At 42.9% G+C, this 19172-nt stretch overlaps 1 protein-coding gene across 6 annotated transcripts in view; it reads left to right on the top strand.

Moving 5' to 3' along the window:
• PRKCQ (protein kinase C theta) overlaps positions 1-19172 on the top strand; it is a 95908-nt gene that overhangs the window by 21155 nt on the left and 55581 nt on the right. Inside the window, exons 2-6 of one of the 6 annotated variants that reach the window (XM_090041590.1) lie at positions 4232-4368; positions 4473-4627; positions 6084-6209; positions 14198-14397; positions 15813-15873. In XM_090041590.1, the coding sequence (XP_089897716.1) occupies positions 6092-6209; positions 14198-14397; positions 15813-15873 (379 nt within the window). In that variant the 5' untranslated portion in view covers positions 4232-4368; positions 4473-4627; positions 6084-6091. The other 5 variants (XM_090041591.1, XM_090041589.1, XM_090041592.1 and 2 more) reach the window with 5 other exon arrangements.

Below are 19172 nucleotides of genomic sequence, written 5' to 3'. Positions count from 1 at the left end.
GTGATTTTGTGGCATACAGCACTGAAATATAGGTGTTGCTGTGATAGAGAGGACTATTCTCCTCCCTTTTTTTGCATTAAACCTCTGCTTCTCCATAGGGTAATATTAAAATGAGATGTTACAGGTACTGAACATGCCAACAAGAGTTTTTATATCCCATATGTCTCTTATGAGTGACATTAATTCTAGTGCAAGCTCCTAAGGGCTTTGCCAAGCTACTGGCTGCTACTTGTAGTCAGCACCTGGAAATAGGTAGGAAGGGTAACATGGTTAATCAGCAAATGTCTGTAGGGAAAGGAAGGATCATCATGTGTTTAAAGAAATGAATTGGAATTTAGGGGGCCTGAGTTTAATTCCCAGTTCTGCTACAGGCCTGCTATACAATGATGGGCAAGGCTTTTAATTTCTCTGTACTCTAGATCCCCAGAATTGGAGATGATTGCAATTCCCAGCCTGTGTCTGTCCAGCTTATTTGTATTATTTACATTGCTAAGTCTTCAAAGGCTAACTCTTCAGTCTTAGGATCTTGGTTGGGAGCTCATGGGGTATGTGCATTGCTGCATCCTGGTTCTCAAGCAGGGCGTTGCAGAGCCCTGGGGTGCAGCAAGGTCCTCACCTGGGGTGCCGCAGGGTGCCATGCGGTATTAGCATTCTTTGGTGTGCGGATACCTACATATCATTCACAAGATAAACTCAGAAATTTCAAATAACCCACAGCCTCAGAAGCATTCTGGCCTATTGTGGTCTTTCTGAATTCTTTGCAGCAAAAGAATCGCCCTTTTATTTTTTCACAGTTAAAAAAAACAAGTGAAAACTAAGAGCCAGCACTATCTGAGAGGGGCTTTGAGTCTGACAAGCAGTGTCTTGAGTCTAAAAAGGTTGTGAACTATTGTATTAGAACGAGTTGCTAAATCAGCCGGGTTTTGTCTGGTGCGCAGGCTGGCAGCTTTCATCCAGCAATCGTGTGCACGCCTCTGATGCACTGAGTGTACGGATTAGGACCGTGTAAAATTTTGTTTCAACGCTGTTTCGAGCTCGAGACAGCGAAACCGAAATGGAACAGAGAGCTTCGAAACAGCCTCGAAATGAAATGAGACAAGTCGAAACATTTCAAAATTCTCAAAACATTTTGAGTTTCGAAGCTCAAGCTGAGCTTGCCTGCAGGGAAACTGACACTAAAGTAAGGAGGGGGAGGGGAAAAGCAGGGAAGGAGCAATCTCATTATGGACTGTGTAGCTGGCCAGTGACTGTCATCCTTCCCTGAAGTCTCTTCCAATCCCAGAGCTCTGGGGGAGGGATAGGAAAACTGCATAAAGGGCAGCATTGTTTGACCTGCCTTGCTTTCTGCCTCTGTGTCAGCTGAGTGAGGGCGCACCTTAACACACACACACACAGTCCCCCCCTCATGTCACGAGTTTTGCCTGTCAGCAGCCACAGGTGCAGGGCCCCAGGACCCAGACTCCCCTGCATCTATCTCCGTGACAGATGGCAGGTGTTGTGGCTTCAGCAGGGGCCACCATCCCTGCAGCTGTCACCCTGCTGTGCCTTAACACACGCAGTGTCACCCATGGCATGAGTTTTTCTTGTCCGCAGCTTGAGGTGTAGTTCCCCCCAAACCCCTGCACTTACCTCCTTGAAACTTGGCAGGCTTTGTGGCCTGAGCAGGAGCCACCATCCCTGCAGTTTTCATTTTGCTGCGGCTTAACACACACAGGGTCATCTATGTCACGAGTTTTGCCTGTCAGCAGCTTGAAGTGCAGTTCCCCACCAACCCCTGCACCTTTCAACTTGAAACTTGGCAGGCTTTGTGGCCTCACCAGGGGCTACTACCCCTGCAGTTGTGATCCCGCTGTGGCTTAACACATATACGCGACATGAGTATTTTGCTTTCAAGACTTTGCAGTTTCCCCCTGCAGCTATCTCTTTGAAACTTGGCAGGCTTCATGCTCTCGGAAGGGGCTACCATTTCTGCAAGTCTCATCCAAATCAGGCCAGAAATGACAAAGTTATAGGCCGTTTCAAGTTTCCCCGTTATAGCCTATGGGCAAAACTTCAAAACAGCGTTGAAACAGTGAAGCTCAGAAAGGGAACAGCGGTTTTGAATCGAAACAAATTTCGAAACAAAATGCTGTTGTGTCAAAATGCAAGTCAAAATGGAACGGGTGCCATTTCACACAGCCCTAGTACAGATAGTTTTCTGGGGAAGACTCATGCATTTCTATCCATCAAACTGGTGGGGGGAGGGAACAGAGAGTTTCAATTTTTCGTTTTTTGTGAAGAAATGCAATTGAAGGCTCATGCAGGCAGCCCAAATAGGTGGCATGGATACTCAATGAAATCTCCTTTGGATCCAGTCCAATTCCTTTGTCTGTAATGAGCCCGCACAGCCACCTAAAATAGCCTCATTTGTTGATGACTTATTGTCAGGACCTTTCAAATTCTATAGAACCTAATGGTGATAGATCGGTTTGTAAGAAGTTCCTTACATATTCCTCATACAGAAGTTCAGTCTTTCATCGTTAATGCATTGATGAATCTCTTAAATAGATTTTTTTTTATAAGTTATAATGATATATCATCTTGAAATCAGTTAATGTGCAATGAACCAGATGTGTATCCCACTGGGGAAAAGGGTTTCCAACTTGCCAGTGTACATGCTGTTATGGTATGAGGTCACATTTGTGAGATAGGATTATTGTTACTGAGTGATCATATTAGACTTCATTTCCTAAGTCTGATAGGTCATGAGAGAAGGGAATCATATATCTGTTAATAGCTTGGAATCTTGTAACTGTTCCAAAATAGAAATGAAAGCCAGTGTTTCCAAAAAAGACTAACCCAATGGATCATGTTCATTGCTATAATAACTGCATTAACTAAACGGCATTAGACAAATGATGAATACAACCGATTATTTTTAGCTATTATCATGTTTTCCAAAATATTTGAGACAATAATATAACACACGGCCTATTTCTCTGCCAAAGAAATACAGAACGGTATTTGGTTTGCTGTAATAAACTTCATCCTCCAAATGATGAATAATATTTATTAGTAATACAGTGATTTTGTAAGCCAGAGTTACTCACACAGCGGTCTCTGGATCACTAATAGAAATATATTTGAGGCTCCTATGAGCTTCCCACATTGCACAGAGCAAAGGTTACTATCACGGGCATTTCACTCTTGCTGCCAGAAATCTTTAGGTTAGTTTTTTCCTTTTATTTGTCGATATGAAGGGCGTGCCTCAATAGTTGAAGAAAAAGAAGCAAAAACAATATCTTGATTTCTTCCAGTGAAACTACATCAGCTATTTGGATTGGGTTTTTCTGCCTTAGCCCATTTGGTCTAATGTCAAACTGCTTCTCTCCTCCCCACCTTCTTCAGCAGCACAGGCCTCTCTACTGATAAGTGTCTTTGGAGGGATTTGTTTGCCACTACTCACCTGGATTTTCATGCATGTCCCTGCACACCTATCCAAGCCTGGATATATAATACATGTCATTTCCTAGAGGAAGTTTCTTACTGTTTCCCATAAAGGATGTATTTGTCTAATGTGGAAGCATCACTGATACACTGAATGCACTGATACATCCAGAGATGTCTCACCCAAACCCTGCAGAGAAGAAGATGGGTTATGCTAACACCCACTGTCCTTCTGTGCACAGCATAACCACTAATATTTACTCCCTGTACTTTTTCCTGTAACATCTAAAAAGCAGCAATGCTGCCTAAAGTCCTGTCTCCCAGCTGGGGATGGCAGCGCACACTGAGCACTTTGGGAAGTCTTTTGAGCAATCTTAGGAGCTTTTCTATTGTAATTTGTAATCTGTGCCCAGCTGAGGGGGATTATATGCAGTGGTTCAGGGATCTTTCTGTCTTTGCCCAACATCCCTACCAAAGTACCAAAAACTTTCCTCTAGCATCTGAATACCTGCGTGGTTCACTGATTACCAGATCCCGTAACTATATACCTCAAGTCACTTCAGCCAAAACTAGAAGGAGACTGTCCCATAAAGCCAGGTCCGTAGCTCATCCCGATGTTGGTGACACTTCTTTGGAGAACCCCTTGAACAATTATTTAAAGATGTGTCAGAAACTAAATCCACCATGCGATGATGCAGGAGCAAAACAGATGATCCAGTTTGCAAAGATGCTGAACTGAGTCCCTGGGAAGGCTTTTGTATCCAATTTGGTTTCAAGTCCAGATGTCTGTTTTAATTTTTTCCAGGCAGAAAGAACATCCTGCCATATTTAAAGAAGAAAGGACAGTGTTGCTCACTTAACGAAAATCCTTCTGGCTACTGCAGTCACCCTGAATTTCCTTGTTTCAAGGGCTGATGGAATCTCATCTCTCCAAGTTACTAAGTATGACCAAAGCCATTCCAGCAAGTGATTGCTACATGTCTTTGCTCCAACACCCCAGGTTACTGTGTGCCATTCACATACCTCTCTCCCATCTCCTTGAACAGAGAGCCAGAGTTTTAAAACCAGCCCGGCCAAAGGAGCAGTGACGCCCATTCTTTCAGATGAGAGAAATTGTTCCATGTTTTCTGCAAGTGTGATGCAAAGGAAAACCCATCTCATTCGAGGCTGATCTTGTCCTTCAGTTTAATTCTATTTACAGGTAAGAAAAAAAGTCTCTCTACCCGGCCGTAGACTTGGGTCATCTTGCAGTCACCAGCGACTGGGTGGTGATATCAGTAGGTTGGCAAGGCTTTATCATGTCAGAAGAAAGGTTTTGCAGCCTTCCCAAAGTTAGTTAAACCCTCAGTTCATCTCATCTCTTCTGGTAGGTAATTGCACAACTGATTCCTCACCACTGTAAATGCTGTCTCATAGACTTGGTTCTGGGCTTTGTGATCATTGTGATCCAAAAGAGTGCAGTATTTTAGGACAGGGATCTCCAAACTCTGACAGATGGCGCACCACCAATTTAAAATGATACAACCTTAAGTACCACCAGCAAGTTTTTCAGTTCAATGTTAAGTACCACCAGAATTTTTTTTGTCATATCAGGTAATTAAAATAAATCTGTTAACTTGTGCCCCTGCCAGGTTGTCTGTGTACCACTGGTGGTACATGTACCGCAGATTGGGAACCACTGTTTTAGGCAGTTGATCGCTGGAGCTGGGGTGTCTTACAATGCTGGGACCTGAAGGATTAATGGCTACAATGACAAGAAAACAAGTTTACAACTAGTGGCTGCAATGTAACGAAAGGCATTGGAGGACCCAAATCAGAGATCTAAACTTTTCGCACTATGTACTACGTGCGAGTATTATGCCGATAGGCACCCAATAACTCTGTGAATAAATACCTATTCTGTTGGCACAAAGGATTATTTCCCTACATCTTTTCACTGCAAATTGTAGAGTACCTGCAACAGGAGGGCAAAAATGTTACTCGCGGCTTTCCTATTATTTCTTTGATGGCCCATTTTCTAAGTACTTTTTTCAGTTGCCAATTACTCTGTGAAAATTTCCCACCCACACCCTAATAAGTTCGTTTGGACAAGCTGAATTTTCTCCTTAAAGTAATTATGGGCCAGCTAACCAGTGATCTAAATGCCTGGGATCATTGCCATGCTGTGTATAAATAGCACTTAATTATTTCACAGTGTCATGTTTAGCTTGCAGGCTTGCAACAGAGCGGTATTCCCAAAACCCAGTGCAGTCTCACAGAGGTCTGTTTCCTGAGCATTTGACTTCACATGAGCTGCGGAAGAGGTTATCCCAGGAAACTTATTCCTTGGCGCAGGGTTCCTACAGTACCGACAGCAGGGTCTGCGTGGGCTGGTGCTGAGCCAGCGGTACGCCGGTGTCCGTTAGGTTTATTTCCAGCAAACACATCATGATGGGTTAAAACTACGCAATGAAGCCAATAAGTGAAGTTTCATAACTTCACTTGCTTGCAGGCTTTTGGTAGTCCAACATCTTGCTGGACAGAAGAGGAAGTCCTGGAGCCTCTCTGTGGATGGATGACTAGCTTCCAATTTACCCCTGGCTGGCGGTGATAAGAGACTGCTTAAAACACCGACCGTTTTTGAACTCTCAAATACTGTTGTTTTTTCCTTGATACAGGATCTGATATGTCACCCTTTCTCCGGATTGGTTTATCAAACTATGACAGTGGGCCCTACCTGCCATCGCAAGGGGAGGTGATTAACCCTTACTGTGCCGTGATGGTCAAAGAAGCAGTGGAGTCAGGTAAGCACCTACATGTGAGGACAGGTGAAGTTCGGTCTCTCTTGTAATTGGTCTGTGTCTAGTTGTATTGTTGAACCTATATAGCATATGGGTGGAAGAGCGTATACAATGTCATGGAATATTATAAATAGAAGCAATTGTATAAATCATATCATTCTGCAGACGACTGCACCTAACGGCTGGGTTCTATGCGAGATCTGCAAAACCAGGGAGTTTTCAAGTTGCAGCTCCAGACAAGCCCTCACCTGTAATACGGGTCCTTGCATGCCTAGGTGTAGAAAACCGAACAGAGCCGTATCCCTGATTCATTGTGTTCAGCTGATGTGCAGCTTGCCAACAGGGCCCCCCAACCACCATAGTTTTGTGTTTCTGGTGTTGAGTGATGGTCCTTAAAATGTTTATTCCATTTTTTAGCGATTTTACCCAGTCTAGTAATTTCCTTCTTCTAAGTATCATGGGAAAGCTTTTGAATGAGGCAGACTATTACAAACCAGAGCTAGCTTTTCTTTGCAACTACTGCAATGTGTTTTCTGGGTTGATTTGATACTTCAGCATGATGGTAATTAACTAGATTAGCCTATTCCTAGCTCTAAATGTGTGGATCATTTTATTAGCTTTGTATCTATAGCCCTGCGTCATGGAAACAACGCATACGTTTATGTGTGAGAAGAAAGATATGTTTCCTTGGGATTACTTACATGTGCAAAGTCATTTCCCTCCATAAGTTTGTTCAGGGTGGGGTCCATAAAATTATTGTAGACTGCTTGTATTTATTGCGGTGTATGATCATGATTCATCTTAAAACTCAGATAATAACATTAATCTCATCCATGTACTTGTCTCAGAAATCCATCTCTCTCAGGAAATCAAGTTATCTCACAAGCCTGGAGGGGAAAGTAACAGTCTGAAAAAGATGATTTTATACTTTTTAACTAATTCAGTGTTTGGCTGTCAATTTAAAATAAAACGATGAGTATGCAGAGTGAACATATTAACTGCTTTTGGAAAGCTGTAGTCAAATCCATCCATGTAGAGAAAAAACACTATCACGTGACATTTTTAGGATCTCAAATTTACAGTATTTACTGAAAATGGTGCTTTCAGTTTCAGTTTAACTTCAAGCCAGTCTTCCTGCTTTTAGTGAAATCTTTGAAGGAGCCATAACATAAGAGTGAGGGCTTGTCCATTCAGAAGTGAATAAAATCAGTTTGGGCAGGATCAGTTCATGTGCACCTTGTGTAAGGATGAGAACATTGTTGGGGTTAATTTATTAACCAAGGAACGTAACTTTTCTTCCATTTAGAGTCTTCTCTAATGGGGGGAAGGAAAAGCCAGTAGGTAAAATTTTTTTTTTAAACAGTCTGAACATGAAGAACTTAATTCCCTTGGTTTAGGAAGCCCTTAAAAATCTCCTAAGCCCTGTTCAGCTAAAACGAGTCCCTTCCCAGAAATGTCAGAAATAGATACAAGGGGCACGTCCAAATGAGTGCACACGTGTGCTTCCCCAGGGCCAACTAGCAGCAGAACATATTCATAGATCTATACGTTGGAAGGGGCCGGAAGAGACCTGGGGGAGACAGTCCAAGGTGTTAATTTAGAATACAGTAATTAAAAGAATTAAGATGCCCAGCTCCCACTAAATTCCAGTGCAATTTAGGTATAACAACTCCCTTGGACGCATTTGAAAATGTTATGCTGTGCATTCTTTTTACTCCTCTGTTTCAAATGTTTTAGGACGTTAGATTATGACTGGTTAGTGTTTCTGAGCTTTACAGAGGATACGGGTCACTCAGAGATACGAGAATGGGAAGGCAGTAGGAGTTTGCTATACTCTGATCTAGTAGCATGGGGGAAGGGATGAAGCAAGTAATTACAGAGGGAAATTAAAGAGCACAAGGAAGAGAAGTAACATCCATGGCAGAGTGGAAGAGGCTGGGAAAGGCAAGGCCTAAGTATACAGGAGTGAAGTGTACAGTACTTTCACCAGTATGCTTTTGGGGATGGGAAAACTTGCCCTTTTCCTGCCATCTGGTATGTTTGAGAGTCTTGGATCCTTTCTGATATAGTTTAGTCTTGATTCTCTCTTGAAGGTTTCGTGGAACCTCAATACCTCTGAAAATCAGAGAGTTTGTGTTTCTCTGCCCAACAGGCAGCATCCAAGTATGAAAATCGTGGCCTAAGTCACGAGTCGGAGGAGGCAGGATTAATCAGTTGCAAAGCTGGTAATAGAAACCAGGAATCCTGGCTCCCAGACTGCTGCTCTGATCATGAGACAACAATCTCTCTCAAGGGGCAAAATTAAATGATTGCTGTAGAACAGGGAGTGATCTATAAACTTTTCATACATTTTGATTTGTTCTTTTTAAACTAGAAGTTTCTATGCTTGCTTTGTTAGATGACTTTAGGAATATGTCAGGGAAGAAAGAGAGAGAACTCTACATCGGGTTTGATTCAAATTCTCGTGAAATTCCCATTGATCAGATGTTCACTTCTGGAACCATCGTGATACAATATTTTGTTCTGTATTTGCAATGTATGGCCGGGTCATGTCTATCGAGCCTTGTTTTTCTGTCTGATGTATTTTGGTGAGGTTCTTTTCTTTTTTTAAAGGCACTTTAACAAAAGCACCACAGTAGTTTACCAAAGGCGGTGTGTGCGCAGCCATTCTGGAAATGGGTGGCAATGCTGTGGTGGGATGCTACCCAAAAGAAAATTTTTCAGTTTGCATAGGGCCTGTTTGAAGTTTAAAAAAAAATTCTGCCCTTTAAAAGCTGTTTCTGAACTAATGGGCCACCTGGACCAGTGCCCTTTTAGCACCTGTCCTGGTGACATTTGCTGCAGGAGAGAGTGCCCCTGGATCACTTGGACACATACTGAGCTCTGTCGGCCATGGAGAAAACTCCGCTGTGCAGAAATGCCAGGCACTGTCTTATCTTTCAGGGGTAAATTAACTCCTGGACTTCAGTGGAGTTGTACCAGGAATGAATTTGGCCAATTTGCATTGGCCAATACATTCCCATTCTCATTTTTGTTTAATCCATATATTTCCCAGAGCACTGGGTGGTTTTTCAGGTGTTGCTGACTCTTGGATAAACTGATTTCTTTATGTCTGCAGAAAGCGGGGCCCATGCTGAAAGCAAGTCACGGCTCTTTTTTCCTTAGATGGTTCTTCACAGAAATGCTTGGAAGTTTATAGTGTGAAATACTTGGACGTTTATAGTGTGAAATGCTTGGAAGTTTATAGTGTGTGTAGTACAGCATTTTGTTGAAATCTATTGACTGTCTATTTGTGAGCTCAAGTCTTGGTGCCAGCCTCAGTTGTCCGTCTTATAGAGGGCCATATCCATCCCCAGAAGAGTTCCAGGAAAGGTGGCAGGTTTGCATCAGGGATGAACTAGGTTTGCAAATAACCGAGTTCTTTGCAATTAGTTATTTGCAAGCCTAGTTCATCCTCGATGCACAGTAATTCGTGACTTGCACAGTAGGGCTGTGCGAGGCTTCGGACTGTGCTTCGGATCCAGAGAAGTTTCGAATGCTTTGGTGTCTGAAGCAACATGTCCAGATTGAAGCACTGGCTTCACTCAGCTTTCCAAAGAGGTTCGGAGCTCCTGAAGCCCTTTGGAAAAGCTTCAGAGCTGCTTCGGAGATCAGGCCATAGGGTATAATGGGGAAACAATGAAATATCTGTAACTTTGTTACTTTATCTGATGTGGATGAAATTTTCAGGGGTTGTAACCTCTGCTTCGAGCATGAAGCCTGCCAATATTCAAGACAATCGATGCAGGGATTTTGGGGAGGAACTGCACCCCAAATTCTTGAAAGCAAACTCATGTCATGTGTCATGCAGTTTTCATGGGGTGAAAACTGCAGGGGTGGTAGCCCTTGGCGAGGCCACAAAGCCTGCCAAGTTTCAAGAAGATCAGTGCAGGGGGTTGGGGGAACTGTATCTCAAGCTGCCGACAGGCAAAACTTGACATGGGTGACCCTGTGTGTGTTGAGGCGCAGTGGGCTGAAAGCTGCAGGGATGCTGGCCCCTGCTGAGGCCACGATGTCTGCCAGCTGTCAAGGGGATCGGTGTAGGGGGGTTCTGGGGCCCTGCACCCCTCGCTGCTGACAAGCAAAACTCGTGATATGCGTGCTTGTGCAACTGTCTGTCTTGGGGCGTAAGAGACGCTACTGCAGCCTGGCTGCTAAGCTACTGTCTTACCAGTTACCAATCAACCATGATTCACTCAGGGACCAGCTCAATACACAGTTGCTAGCTAATGTAGCCAATTATTTACCATCAATTAACACCTACAAAACCAGAGACAAAGGAGAGGAAATAATCAACACAGACAATCAACTGCCCCAAGACAGACACAGTTGGTCCCACAAGCACCCATGGCATGAGTTTTGCCTGTCAGCAGCTAGAGGTGCACGGCCCCAGAACCCCCCCGCACTGATCTGCTCGACAGCTGGCAGGTGTCATGGCTGCAGCAGGGGCCACCATCCCTGCAGCTGTTAGTCTGCTGCACCTTAACACACACAGCGTCACCCACATTGCAAGTTTTGCTTGTCCACAGCTTGAGGTGCAGTTTCCCCAAAACCACTGCACCAATCTTCTTGAAGCTTGGGCAGGCTTCATGCTCTCAGCAAAGACTATGCCCTGCAAGCGTCTTCCAAATAAGACCAAAAAACAACGAAGTTATAGATATTTCATTGATTCCTCATTATACCCTATGGCCAGATCTACGACGTGGCTCCAAAGCTTCGGAGCCGCTTTGGCGGGATCAAAGCGGGAACTCGGTCCGGATCTCCAGATCGGATCCCTGGCATCCAAAGCGGCCAGATCTGAAGCGGGATCGAATAGCTGCCTACTCGCACAGGCCTATTGCACATTAATCCCCAAAATTGACATAAATGCTGTGTTAAACTGCGAGCAAAGCGTACCCTCCCTCACTCATTTAAAGATTTGGGGTCTTATAGAGCAGAGATGGGCTTGACCTGCGAAAGAGCAGCTACGCAACGTAAACTCGGCAGTGCAAGTAATGGGTTTACAGTCAGGTCCTGAACTAGGAAAGTCTACGTATACCACTAAATGTCAGTCTCAGTTGCACAATCTCATCTCACACCAGTGAATACACGGATGGCAAGTCCCATTTAAGATGAGGCAATGATGCGTTGTTAATTTTGTGATGCGGGTTCTTTTGGCGGAAGCCGTAGTAAAACAGTTTGGTCTCTGCCTTTGTTTTTCTAATGCAAGCCCGCTCCTTGTGCAGAGCTACTCCCAGAAACCCAGCATTAAGTTGAGTTTCCAACAAGGGGGGCTTTCCTGCCTATCATCTATAGTTGCCTCTGGTCAAGGACTGGTCCTTGCTATATGGATATACCAGGTACAATGAGCATACTCTCCTTTGCGAGTGAAGGGTTTACAGTCTGGCCTTGATTGCTGTATAAAACACTGACACAGGAAAAAAAAAAAAAAAAAAGGAGCTGGGATCGGATCCCTGATCCTTCCTTTAAGATCATATTTTTCTTTCCCCAGCCCCTGTCTCCACTTCCTTTTTGAAGACAGGGGATGGGGTCACTGCTCTGGAGATCTGCAAGCAGGACAGGCCCAGGGCGCTGAGAGGCAGCCACCTAGCTGAGAACGGCACCAGGTACAGTAAGAGATACGTCGACCCTGCTTCTTCCTCTAATGGTCCAGCTGCTGGAAGTGAGGGGAGGGGACCGACTCCTCTGGGTGAGGGCGGGAGTCTAACTTACTGCTGGGCGAGGGAGGTGGAAAGGAGCAGGGACGGGAGCTTGCTGCTGTCACTGGATAAGCCAGGCCAGGAATAGCGTTGCCTTCTGCCAGCGCTCGGGGGATCAAAAATCATCTCCATGCTCCCCAGTCCCTGCACTCTCCTTTCTAATTCTCTCTCCCAGCAGCAGCGGGGGGCAATCCCGAGTGCCTTGTCCCCCACCCCTCCGCCAGCAGTGCGTCTCTGTCTCTTTGCTTTGCCTCTCCACGGACGGACCCTTAGAGGAAAGGCAGGAGGGAGAGATTGTATGTAATGGATGCAACATAGACCAGTCTCTTTTCAAATGCTGCCTCTCCTAAGCCTGGTCTGCCCATAGAGAACAAAGTGGTTTCACTTAAATGGGATTGCAAAGTGACTTCATTAAACCGAGGCAAGTTTGTGTATGGACACACTTCATTTAAAGAGTGCTTACTTTCTTTTAAAATCATCAGATAAGGCAAAATCAAACTGAGCTGCTCTTAACCCCAAATAAGTGGCTCTGCAGAAATTCATCCCTGTTCATTTAACCCAATTGACTTTAGTTAAATCAGGTGAAATTTGCATGAAGACCCAAATATTTAAAGGTGACCTGTAGATGGAGGCAGATAGAAGCTGTAATCGCTGTTCCTTTTGTGTGTGTGTGTTATCTAGAAAGGCCTGAAATCATTGCAATGATATTTTAAATTCTTTTTCAACTGTCTAAAGGAAAATGCTGTGGAAATGCAAATTTTTTATTTCTGTTGCTGTGGTAGAAGTGACCAGCTTGCGAGTTTAGAAATGATCCTACAAATTCTTTGTCTTAGGAGGCAAGCGGGATGCAGTCTTTGAAGTAAAGCTGTATTGTCTTTAATTTCATGCAGGTTTTTATTTATTGGGGGGGGGGGCGGGCAACTGTTGCAAATAGCCAGAGGGCTTGCTCTTCAACTTTGTTTCTTTAATTTGGATCACTTCTTTGGGGCAAAGATGTTTCATGGGAAACAGGCATTGGATTTGAGGCAATGATTTCAGGAAGTGGATTTTTTTCTTCCGTGCTGTTTGTGCAACTGCTTCTGTTCATGGCCTGTTTTGGTTCATATAAATTGACCAATTTAATTTGAATGATGCCCTGCTGCTGCACCATCAATGATTTCTCCTTCAATGGGAAACCAACATGAAGGGTGTAAAAACCAGCTACCACTTTGCAGATGGACAGCTCTATTATTATTGTCCCACAGTGCACTTAAACAGACTCCATATCATTTATTATTATTTTCTAATTCCATTAGTTTTCCCATACTGTGAGTAGAAGATTTCCAAAGGGAGATTGGGAAACCGAGTTCACCTTGAGCAACAAATTCAAGGTGCTTACCTGTTATATAAAGCAACTATGCAATAGGAAAAAAAAATCAATTTGTCTTGACCAAGTAGTGACAAATAGACATTTCTTTACCGGTAGTAAGCCTTAAAGGTATCTCTTGTCAATTAAGATGTCCCCTGTGTCATACTGAAGAAAGGTGAATTTGTACAGACAAAGGTGCAGGGAAGTGCTGCTACGATGATTAGGTGAGTGGGAATCAGAAGCGGCTTTACTAGTTGTCGGAAGAAGAAGTTTTCAAAAGGGCCCATCAGGAGTAGTAGGGCAAAAAAAAACCCCTGACTTGTTTTAAGATGAAGCTTGATTGGTTTATGAATTGTAAGATATGACATAATTACCTGTAATAGCAGTGGACTGGACTTGATGACCCAGGAGTCTCTTCCCAGTCCTGCATTTCTTTGTTACTGTATTGTGCTGCCCTTCTTTAGGGCTTCAAGCCTTAATGGTAGGGGAAAGGGTTATCATTATCCTCCCCAAAGCCTGTCTTCTCTAACGCCACTCTTATTTCCTCCATAGACATGGTCTAGCTATTGGTTTGTTTGCATGGGTTCAGGCACTTGCTTGAATCTTTTTGGTGTCCTCAAGGAAGACAAAGAATTTGAGAAGCAGGATTTCGTGGTACCAAAAGCATTTGGACCTACACCACATACAGGGCTTGACTCCTTATCAACACGAAGGCTGCTCTGTGTCTTCATGACTGTATAAGGGGACCTTAAAGTAGTCATACATCTCATTTATATCTTCTTTGATGTCCCTTTATACCATCAGCATGGAATACAGTGGCCTTAGCATAAAACAGAATTGGACCTACTGTGTTTCATCATCTCAGGTAAGAATCTCAATAAGTCGAAATATCCCTTTATTAACAGAGAATGGCCAAGTGTACATCCAAAAGAAGCCCACCATGTACCCACCTTGGAACAGCACTTTTGATGCCCACATCAACAACGGGAGAGTCATGCACATTGTTGTGAAGGACAAAAGTGCAGAAATGGTTTCAGAAACCACCATAGAACTCAAGTTGCTGGCAGACAGGTGCAAGAAGAGCAACGGGAAGACCGAAATATGGGTATGTGCTTTGAATACTTACCTCCACTTGCAGTTTGTTGCAGATAGCTGCTCTGGAATAGAAGAATGCGCTGTGTTCAGAGGCCACGCTATGAGTATAACCAATAGGCCAACAGTAACTGGCTGCCATCCCAGGGACACATTTTGAGTCTACTTGGGTATTGCCTTGTGGAAAGATGTCCGTGAACATCAAAAAAAAAAAAAAAAGAACAGCACAACACATTTCTGTTAGGTGCCATTGCTGTCTTAAAACATGCTAGTTCATGTGAGTCATGCAGGCATATTAACCTTTTCTTTTTTATTTAGAAAAATCCTTGGGGACACATAGTAATCTCAGTGATTAAATGTAAATTATTTCATGTGTCCTGGGGGAAATGTTTTCAAATGTAATCATTTTAATATCAAGGGGATGCAGCACTATTGTATTATTTCCACGTTCTTCAAATCAACGGAGACATAGCAGTCTAAATCTGCAGGAACACAGTCCCGAATCAGGGCTCAGTTATTAATTACACATCACGATAATCCTAGCAAGCAGGTGGTTGGTAACGCTATGTAACGCATAGCATTTTTGTGACAGCAACATTTTTAATAAGTGCTGAGCAACACACAATTAGGAGAACTGTTCATTGATTGGAATTGCGTGCAGTTTTTCCTTTCAGATTTCAGACTATGCTCCTAGTGTATAAGTGTATTATTTTGAAGAGCACCCGTTTTGGGGCCGGATTTATAGATAGTTAAAGTTCAAAGGAGGGAGATGGGTAAGACAGTGGGATTCTGGAAAAATGAGTAAGTTAAGCCCCTAACTCTCCCTGAAGTCTTGGAGGTTGGGAATCTGGGTTCAGGGTTTTAAAAGGCACCTCAAAAAAGTGGATAGGGTTAAAAAATGCCCAGTTCTCAGGAGCAAGTATGAGACTGGCACGTTCTTGCCTTGAGCTTGTTGTACAGTGAGCTTCTTTGGAAAGCCTCACCATTATTTCGTTGCTGCGCTTTATTTTCTGTTGTGCTGTTCCTAAGCTTTGGGGAGAAGCCACACAATCTCCTCACTGAAGCTAATTACGTAGAGTTTCTCCAACAACACCCTTCTCTTTTGGGTGGTTATTTTATGTAATAGCAAGCAAACCAGAAATAAAAGTTTACTGAAGTTTAGTGAACAAACACCTGGCTGGAGTCATCTGACCCCAGCGCTCTTTCCTGCCCACGGCAGGCAATTGGACTTGATGATCTGTTGAGGACCCTTCTGGCCCTCAAATCTATGAAGTCCACCTGGACATAATTTTTGCCCCCTGAGATTGTTGCTGGACTTTTGCTTTGCGTTAGCTCAAACCTTCTGACATCATTACGATTGGGTAGTTTTATTGTGTAATAATAGCTTTGTTTTCTGTGTTTTTTTTTTTATTTCCTTATCTCAATCAGCTAGAACTAAAACCTCAAGGGAGAATGCTAATGAATGCAAGATACTTCCTGGAAATAAGTGGCAAGTGACTTTATTCTTTTAATTGATCGGGGTGATTTTCAGTTAACTGGGGCAGACGTGTTGTCTCCAAAGAAGTGCCTACTATTGAAAACAATGCAAATTTTCTTACTGATCATTCATGGAGAGACTTGTGACATGTTTATTGCCATGAGTTCAATGCAGTTTCACTATGAAAACAATGCATACAGTACCATGAAGTTCCACGTTCGCTGCTCCCTCATTGTTTTGCAAATCAAATTTGCTTGGTTTGCCAGGGAAAAAAAGAGCGGATCCTTTAACTGCTGGCCATATAAATGCATTCTCTTAAGCCCAATATGGATAAGAAAGAAGGACCTAATTCCAGCTTCAGGTCCTCCTGCAGTCACTGGAAAGGATCCTGCTTATTTCATGTGTTTGGGCTGCACCTGTACAGAACTCCCAACTGTAAAATGCATTCATGTGGCTTTGTGAACAACGCAATCCTTACACCTGCACACCTCGCTGTTAAGAATGTAAAGGTCTTTATTTGCAAAAACCACATTGTGAATATTTATGGTGACACGCTCCACAGTTGGATCAGGCCATACCTCACATCAGTATTGTAGTTTGCAGCACAGACAAAGGAGTATCTGAAGTAGCATCACAAATATTTCCAAAAACACAATACTTTAAAAATGCAGTTGCCATTTATACAGCTCTGTCCTGCACTTAATATTCATCAGTTTATTTCTTTTGAGGGCTCTGTTAAGATCAAGGTGTTACTCACACTGACAGCAGTGCCCCAACAAGGCATGGCTCACAGGGGATTTAGCTGTTGAGGTGATCTTTGAGTCTTCATGGCCCCCTGCCCACAATCCCAAATTTTACATGGAAATCTAGGGTGAGCACCTTTTTGCTACACTTGAACCCCATCCTGGGACATCAGCTCAGTTCTGCTTTAGAAGGAAGTATTCTGATTACTAAACCAAACTAACCACTTCCTCGAAGACCAAGGTTTTCTTTGGAAATACCCTTCCAGATACCAACCAGAATCAACACTGTGAGAGCCAGCACCATGATAAGGCCTTCTCTGCATTAACACATAGAGCTGGTGTTGCTTTAAAAGAGGTGGGATGTGGAAATCGGGAATCAAACCATTTTTGCTGATCCAGCAGTGGAAACATCCCACAGAATTGCTTCGGTTTTGCCGAACTTGCAGCAAAACTCAGGCAGTGTCCGAAATGGGTCCTGCCTACCAGATAACACCTGCCTGAGAAGCAAGTCTCCATTAGGGGCTCCTGTGGTTTCCTTCAGGCTTTTCCCCTTGGCCTCCTCAGTAGCCTTCCTAGCTGGAAACGCTTTATTCCAGGGTAAGTGGCTTACCCCCACTCCCATACATTTCCCAGTCTTTAACTGAGTGCAACTGGGATACACTGTGTGTGTCTACACATGCAGTTACTTCAAAGCAATAAACTCCAATGCATATCATGCTGGAGTTTATTGCTTCCAGATGCACAGTTTGAACGTGCAGCATGTTGAGCTGAGTAGGTGCAGTCCCAGCTGGCAGGAGACCCAGGGGATCAACCTGCCAGTTCAGGGCTCAGTACGTTGCAGAGGGGCTGGCTGGGGCACGAGGGTGCTCCGATGCAGGGCTAGCTGGTAGGCAGCCCCTACACTGAAGCACTCTTGTGCCCCAGCCAGACCCATCAGCATCTACACATGTGTTGCTATGCAGCAGAATAGTACTTGTATTTACAAGTATTAACCTGCTACAGAGTTTATTAGTTTACTGCAGCCTAATAGTGTAGATGCTGAGACATTTACTGAGGAGCTAATTTGGCAGCTGTGGAGTAAACGTCTTGTGTAGATGTGCCCCCTGTCTCGGAGTCCAATACCCCAGGCAGGGTGGATAAAAATCAACAGTTGTTTTTTTTTAAATAAAATAAAATCTGATTTTTTTTTTTTAAATCAGAGTGAATAAAAAGCAACATTTTTTAAAAATCAAATCAAATCAGATTTTGTTGATTTAATTGTATTTTGATAGGTTGCTTTTAAAAAAAAAACCTATATAAAGATAGTTCTAATTTAAGATATGTTACAGCTCAAAGCTATCATCATGGAATAGGGATTATAACTTCTAATTATATACTATTTGAGACAGTATACTCACGTAACCTTTTTAGAAAAGCGTTACAAATAGGTGACAACAAGCTATGGATTTTATTAAGGGCCCAATCTTACAGGTTTCCCAGAGGCTCCTCTATAGATTAGTAAAGATTAAAGGAACCTGCTCTACCCAGTGGGACTCCAGTGCTCAGACTAGAAGATCCCATTAAGCATCTCTGTGAACTGAGCTTGTCTTTCTTTTCCAGTCTATGAATAAACTGAAGGAGGACAGTGAAGGCTGAATTTGCTGCATAATCCAGTATTTTAAGTTTCTCATGTTGACCTGGCTGAAATAACCTATTTATTTTTTTGTTAAAAGCACATTTCACATTTTTAACTAAAAAAGTTAAAAATGCAAAAATACATACGCTTGTTGTGTTAAAATACATATTTGTTGAAGAAAACTATCCCAAAACACATAAGCTTCTTGTTTTAGTGAAATAAAACTATTTAAATATCTGTTGCTTTTGGTGATGGTTGTTGTTGCCCTCCTAATACCGCATGGCAAAAATATCCCCCAAGTATCCATGATTAATTTAGTGAATTGGAGATAATTCACCTCCCAATGACTTCACAAGGATCTGCTTCAATTAGCTTTGGTTAATAAAATAACCAAATGTTAATTCCGTTTTCTGATGTGGCTTGCAAAATTAATCTGAAAAAGTATCAAAATAAATCACTGCTTTAAAATGTATAGTGTATACCTTCCAAAAATGAAACCTGTATCTATCTCTGAGTTGTGAATAAAATGTATTCAGGTTATATCAAACAACAAGAATGTATTTTTTTTTTGTAGAAAACAAGGATTCAGTCCAGGCTTCCTGCCCGGTGATGTAAATCATGATTAAAATCCACCCTGATGCCAAGGCTGCCTGCTCTCCGATTCTGGGGCTCCATGTCTTTGGCTGTGATTTTTTTTAAATGTGGAGGTGTGGTTCTTAATCAAAGCAGCACCCCAAATTTCTAAATATCAAATCCTCTTTGAAACTTCATTGCCTTTCTCTGCACGGCTCCTTTTATTATTCCCATCCCTTTTCTTCTCCTTGGATCATGGCCCCTGTCATAAATTCACATCATCAATGCTGAAAGCTTCTCTGCCAGCAGGTTCGGAGAAGCAAACTGGCATTTCATCAGGTTAATTGCTTAATAGAAGTACTTTCCCTTTGTGCTTTGAT

Source organism: Crocodylus siamensis, chromosome 4 (assembly GCF_052110815.1).
Source record: "Crocodylus siamensis isolate JL-2025a chromosome 4, ASM5211081v1, whole genome shotgun sequence".
NCBI classification, from domain to species: domain Eukaryota; kingdom Metazoa; phylum Chordata; order Crocodylia; family Crocodylidae; genus Crocodylus; species Crocodylus siamensis.
The sequence above is the reverse complement of the archived record's forward strand: the minus strand, read 5'-3'. Positions and strand labels throughout refer to the sequence as shown.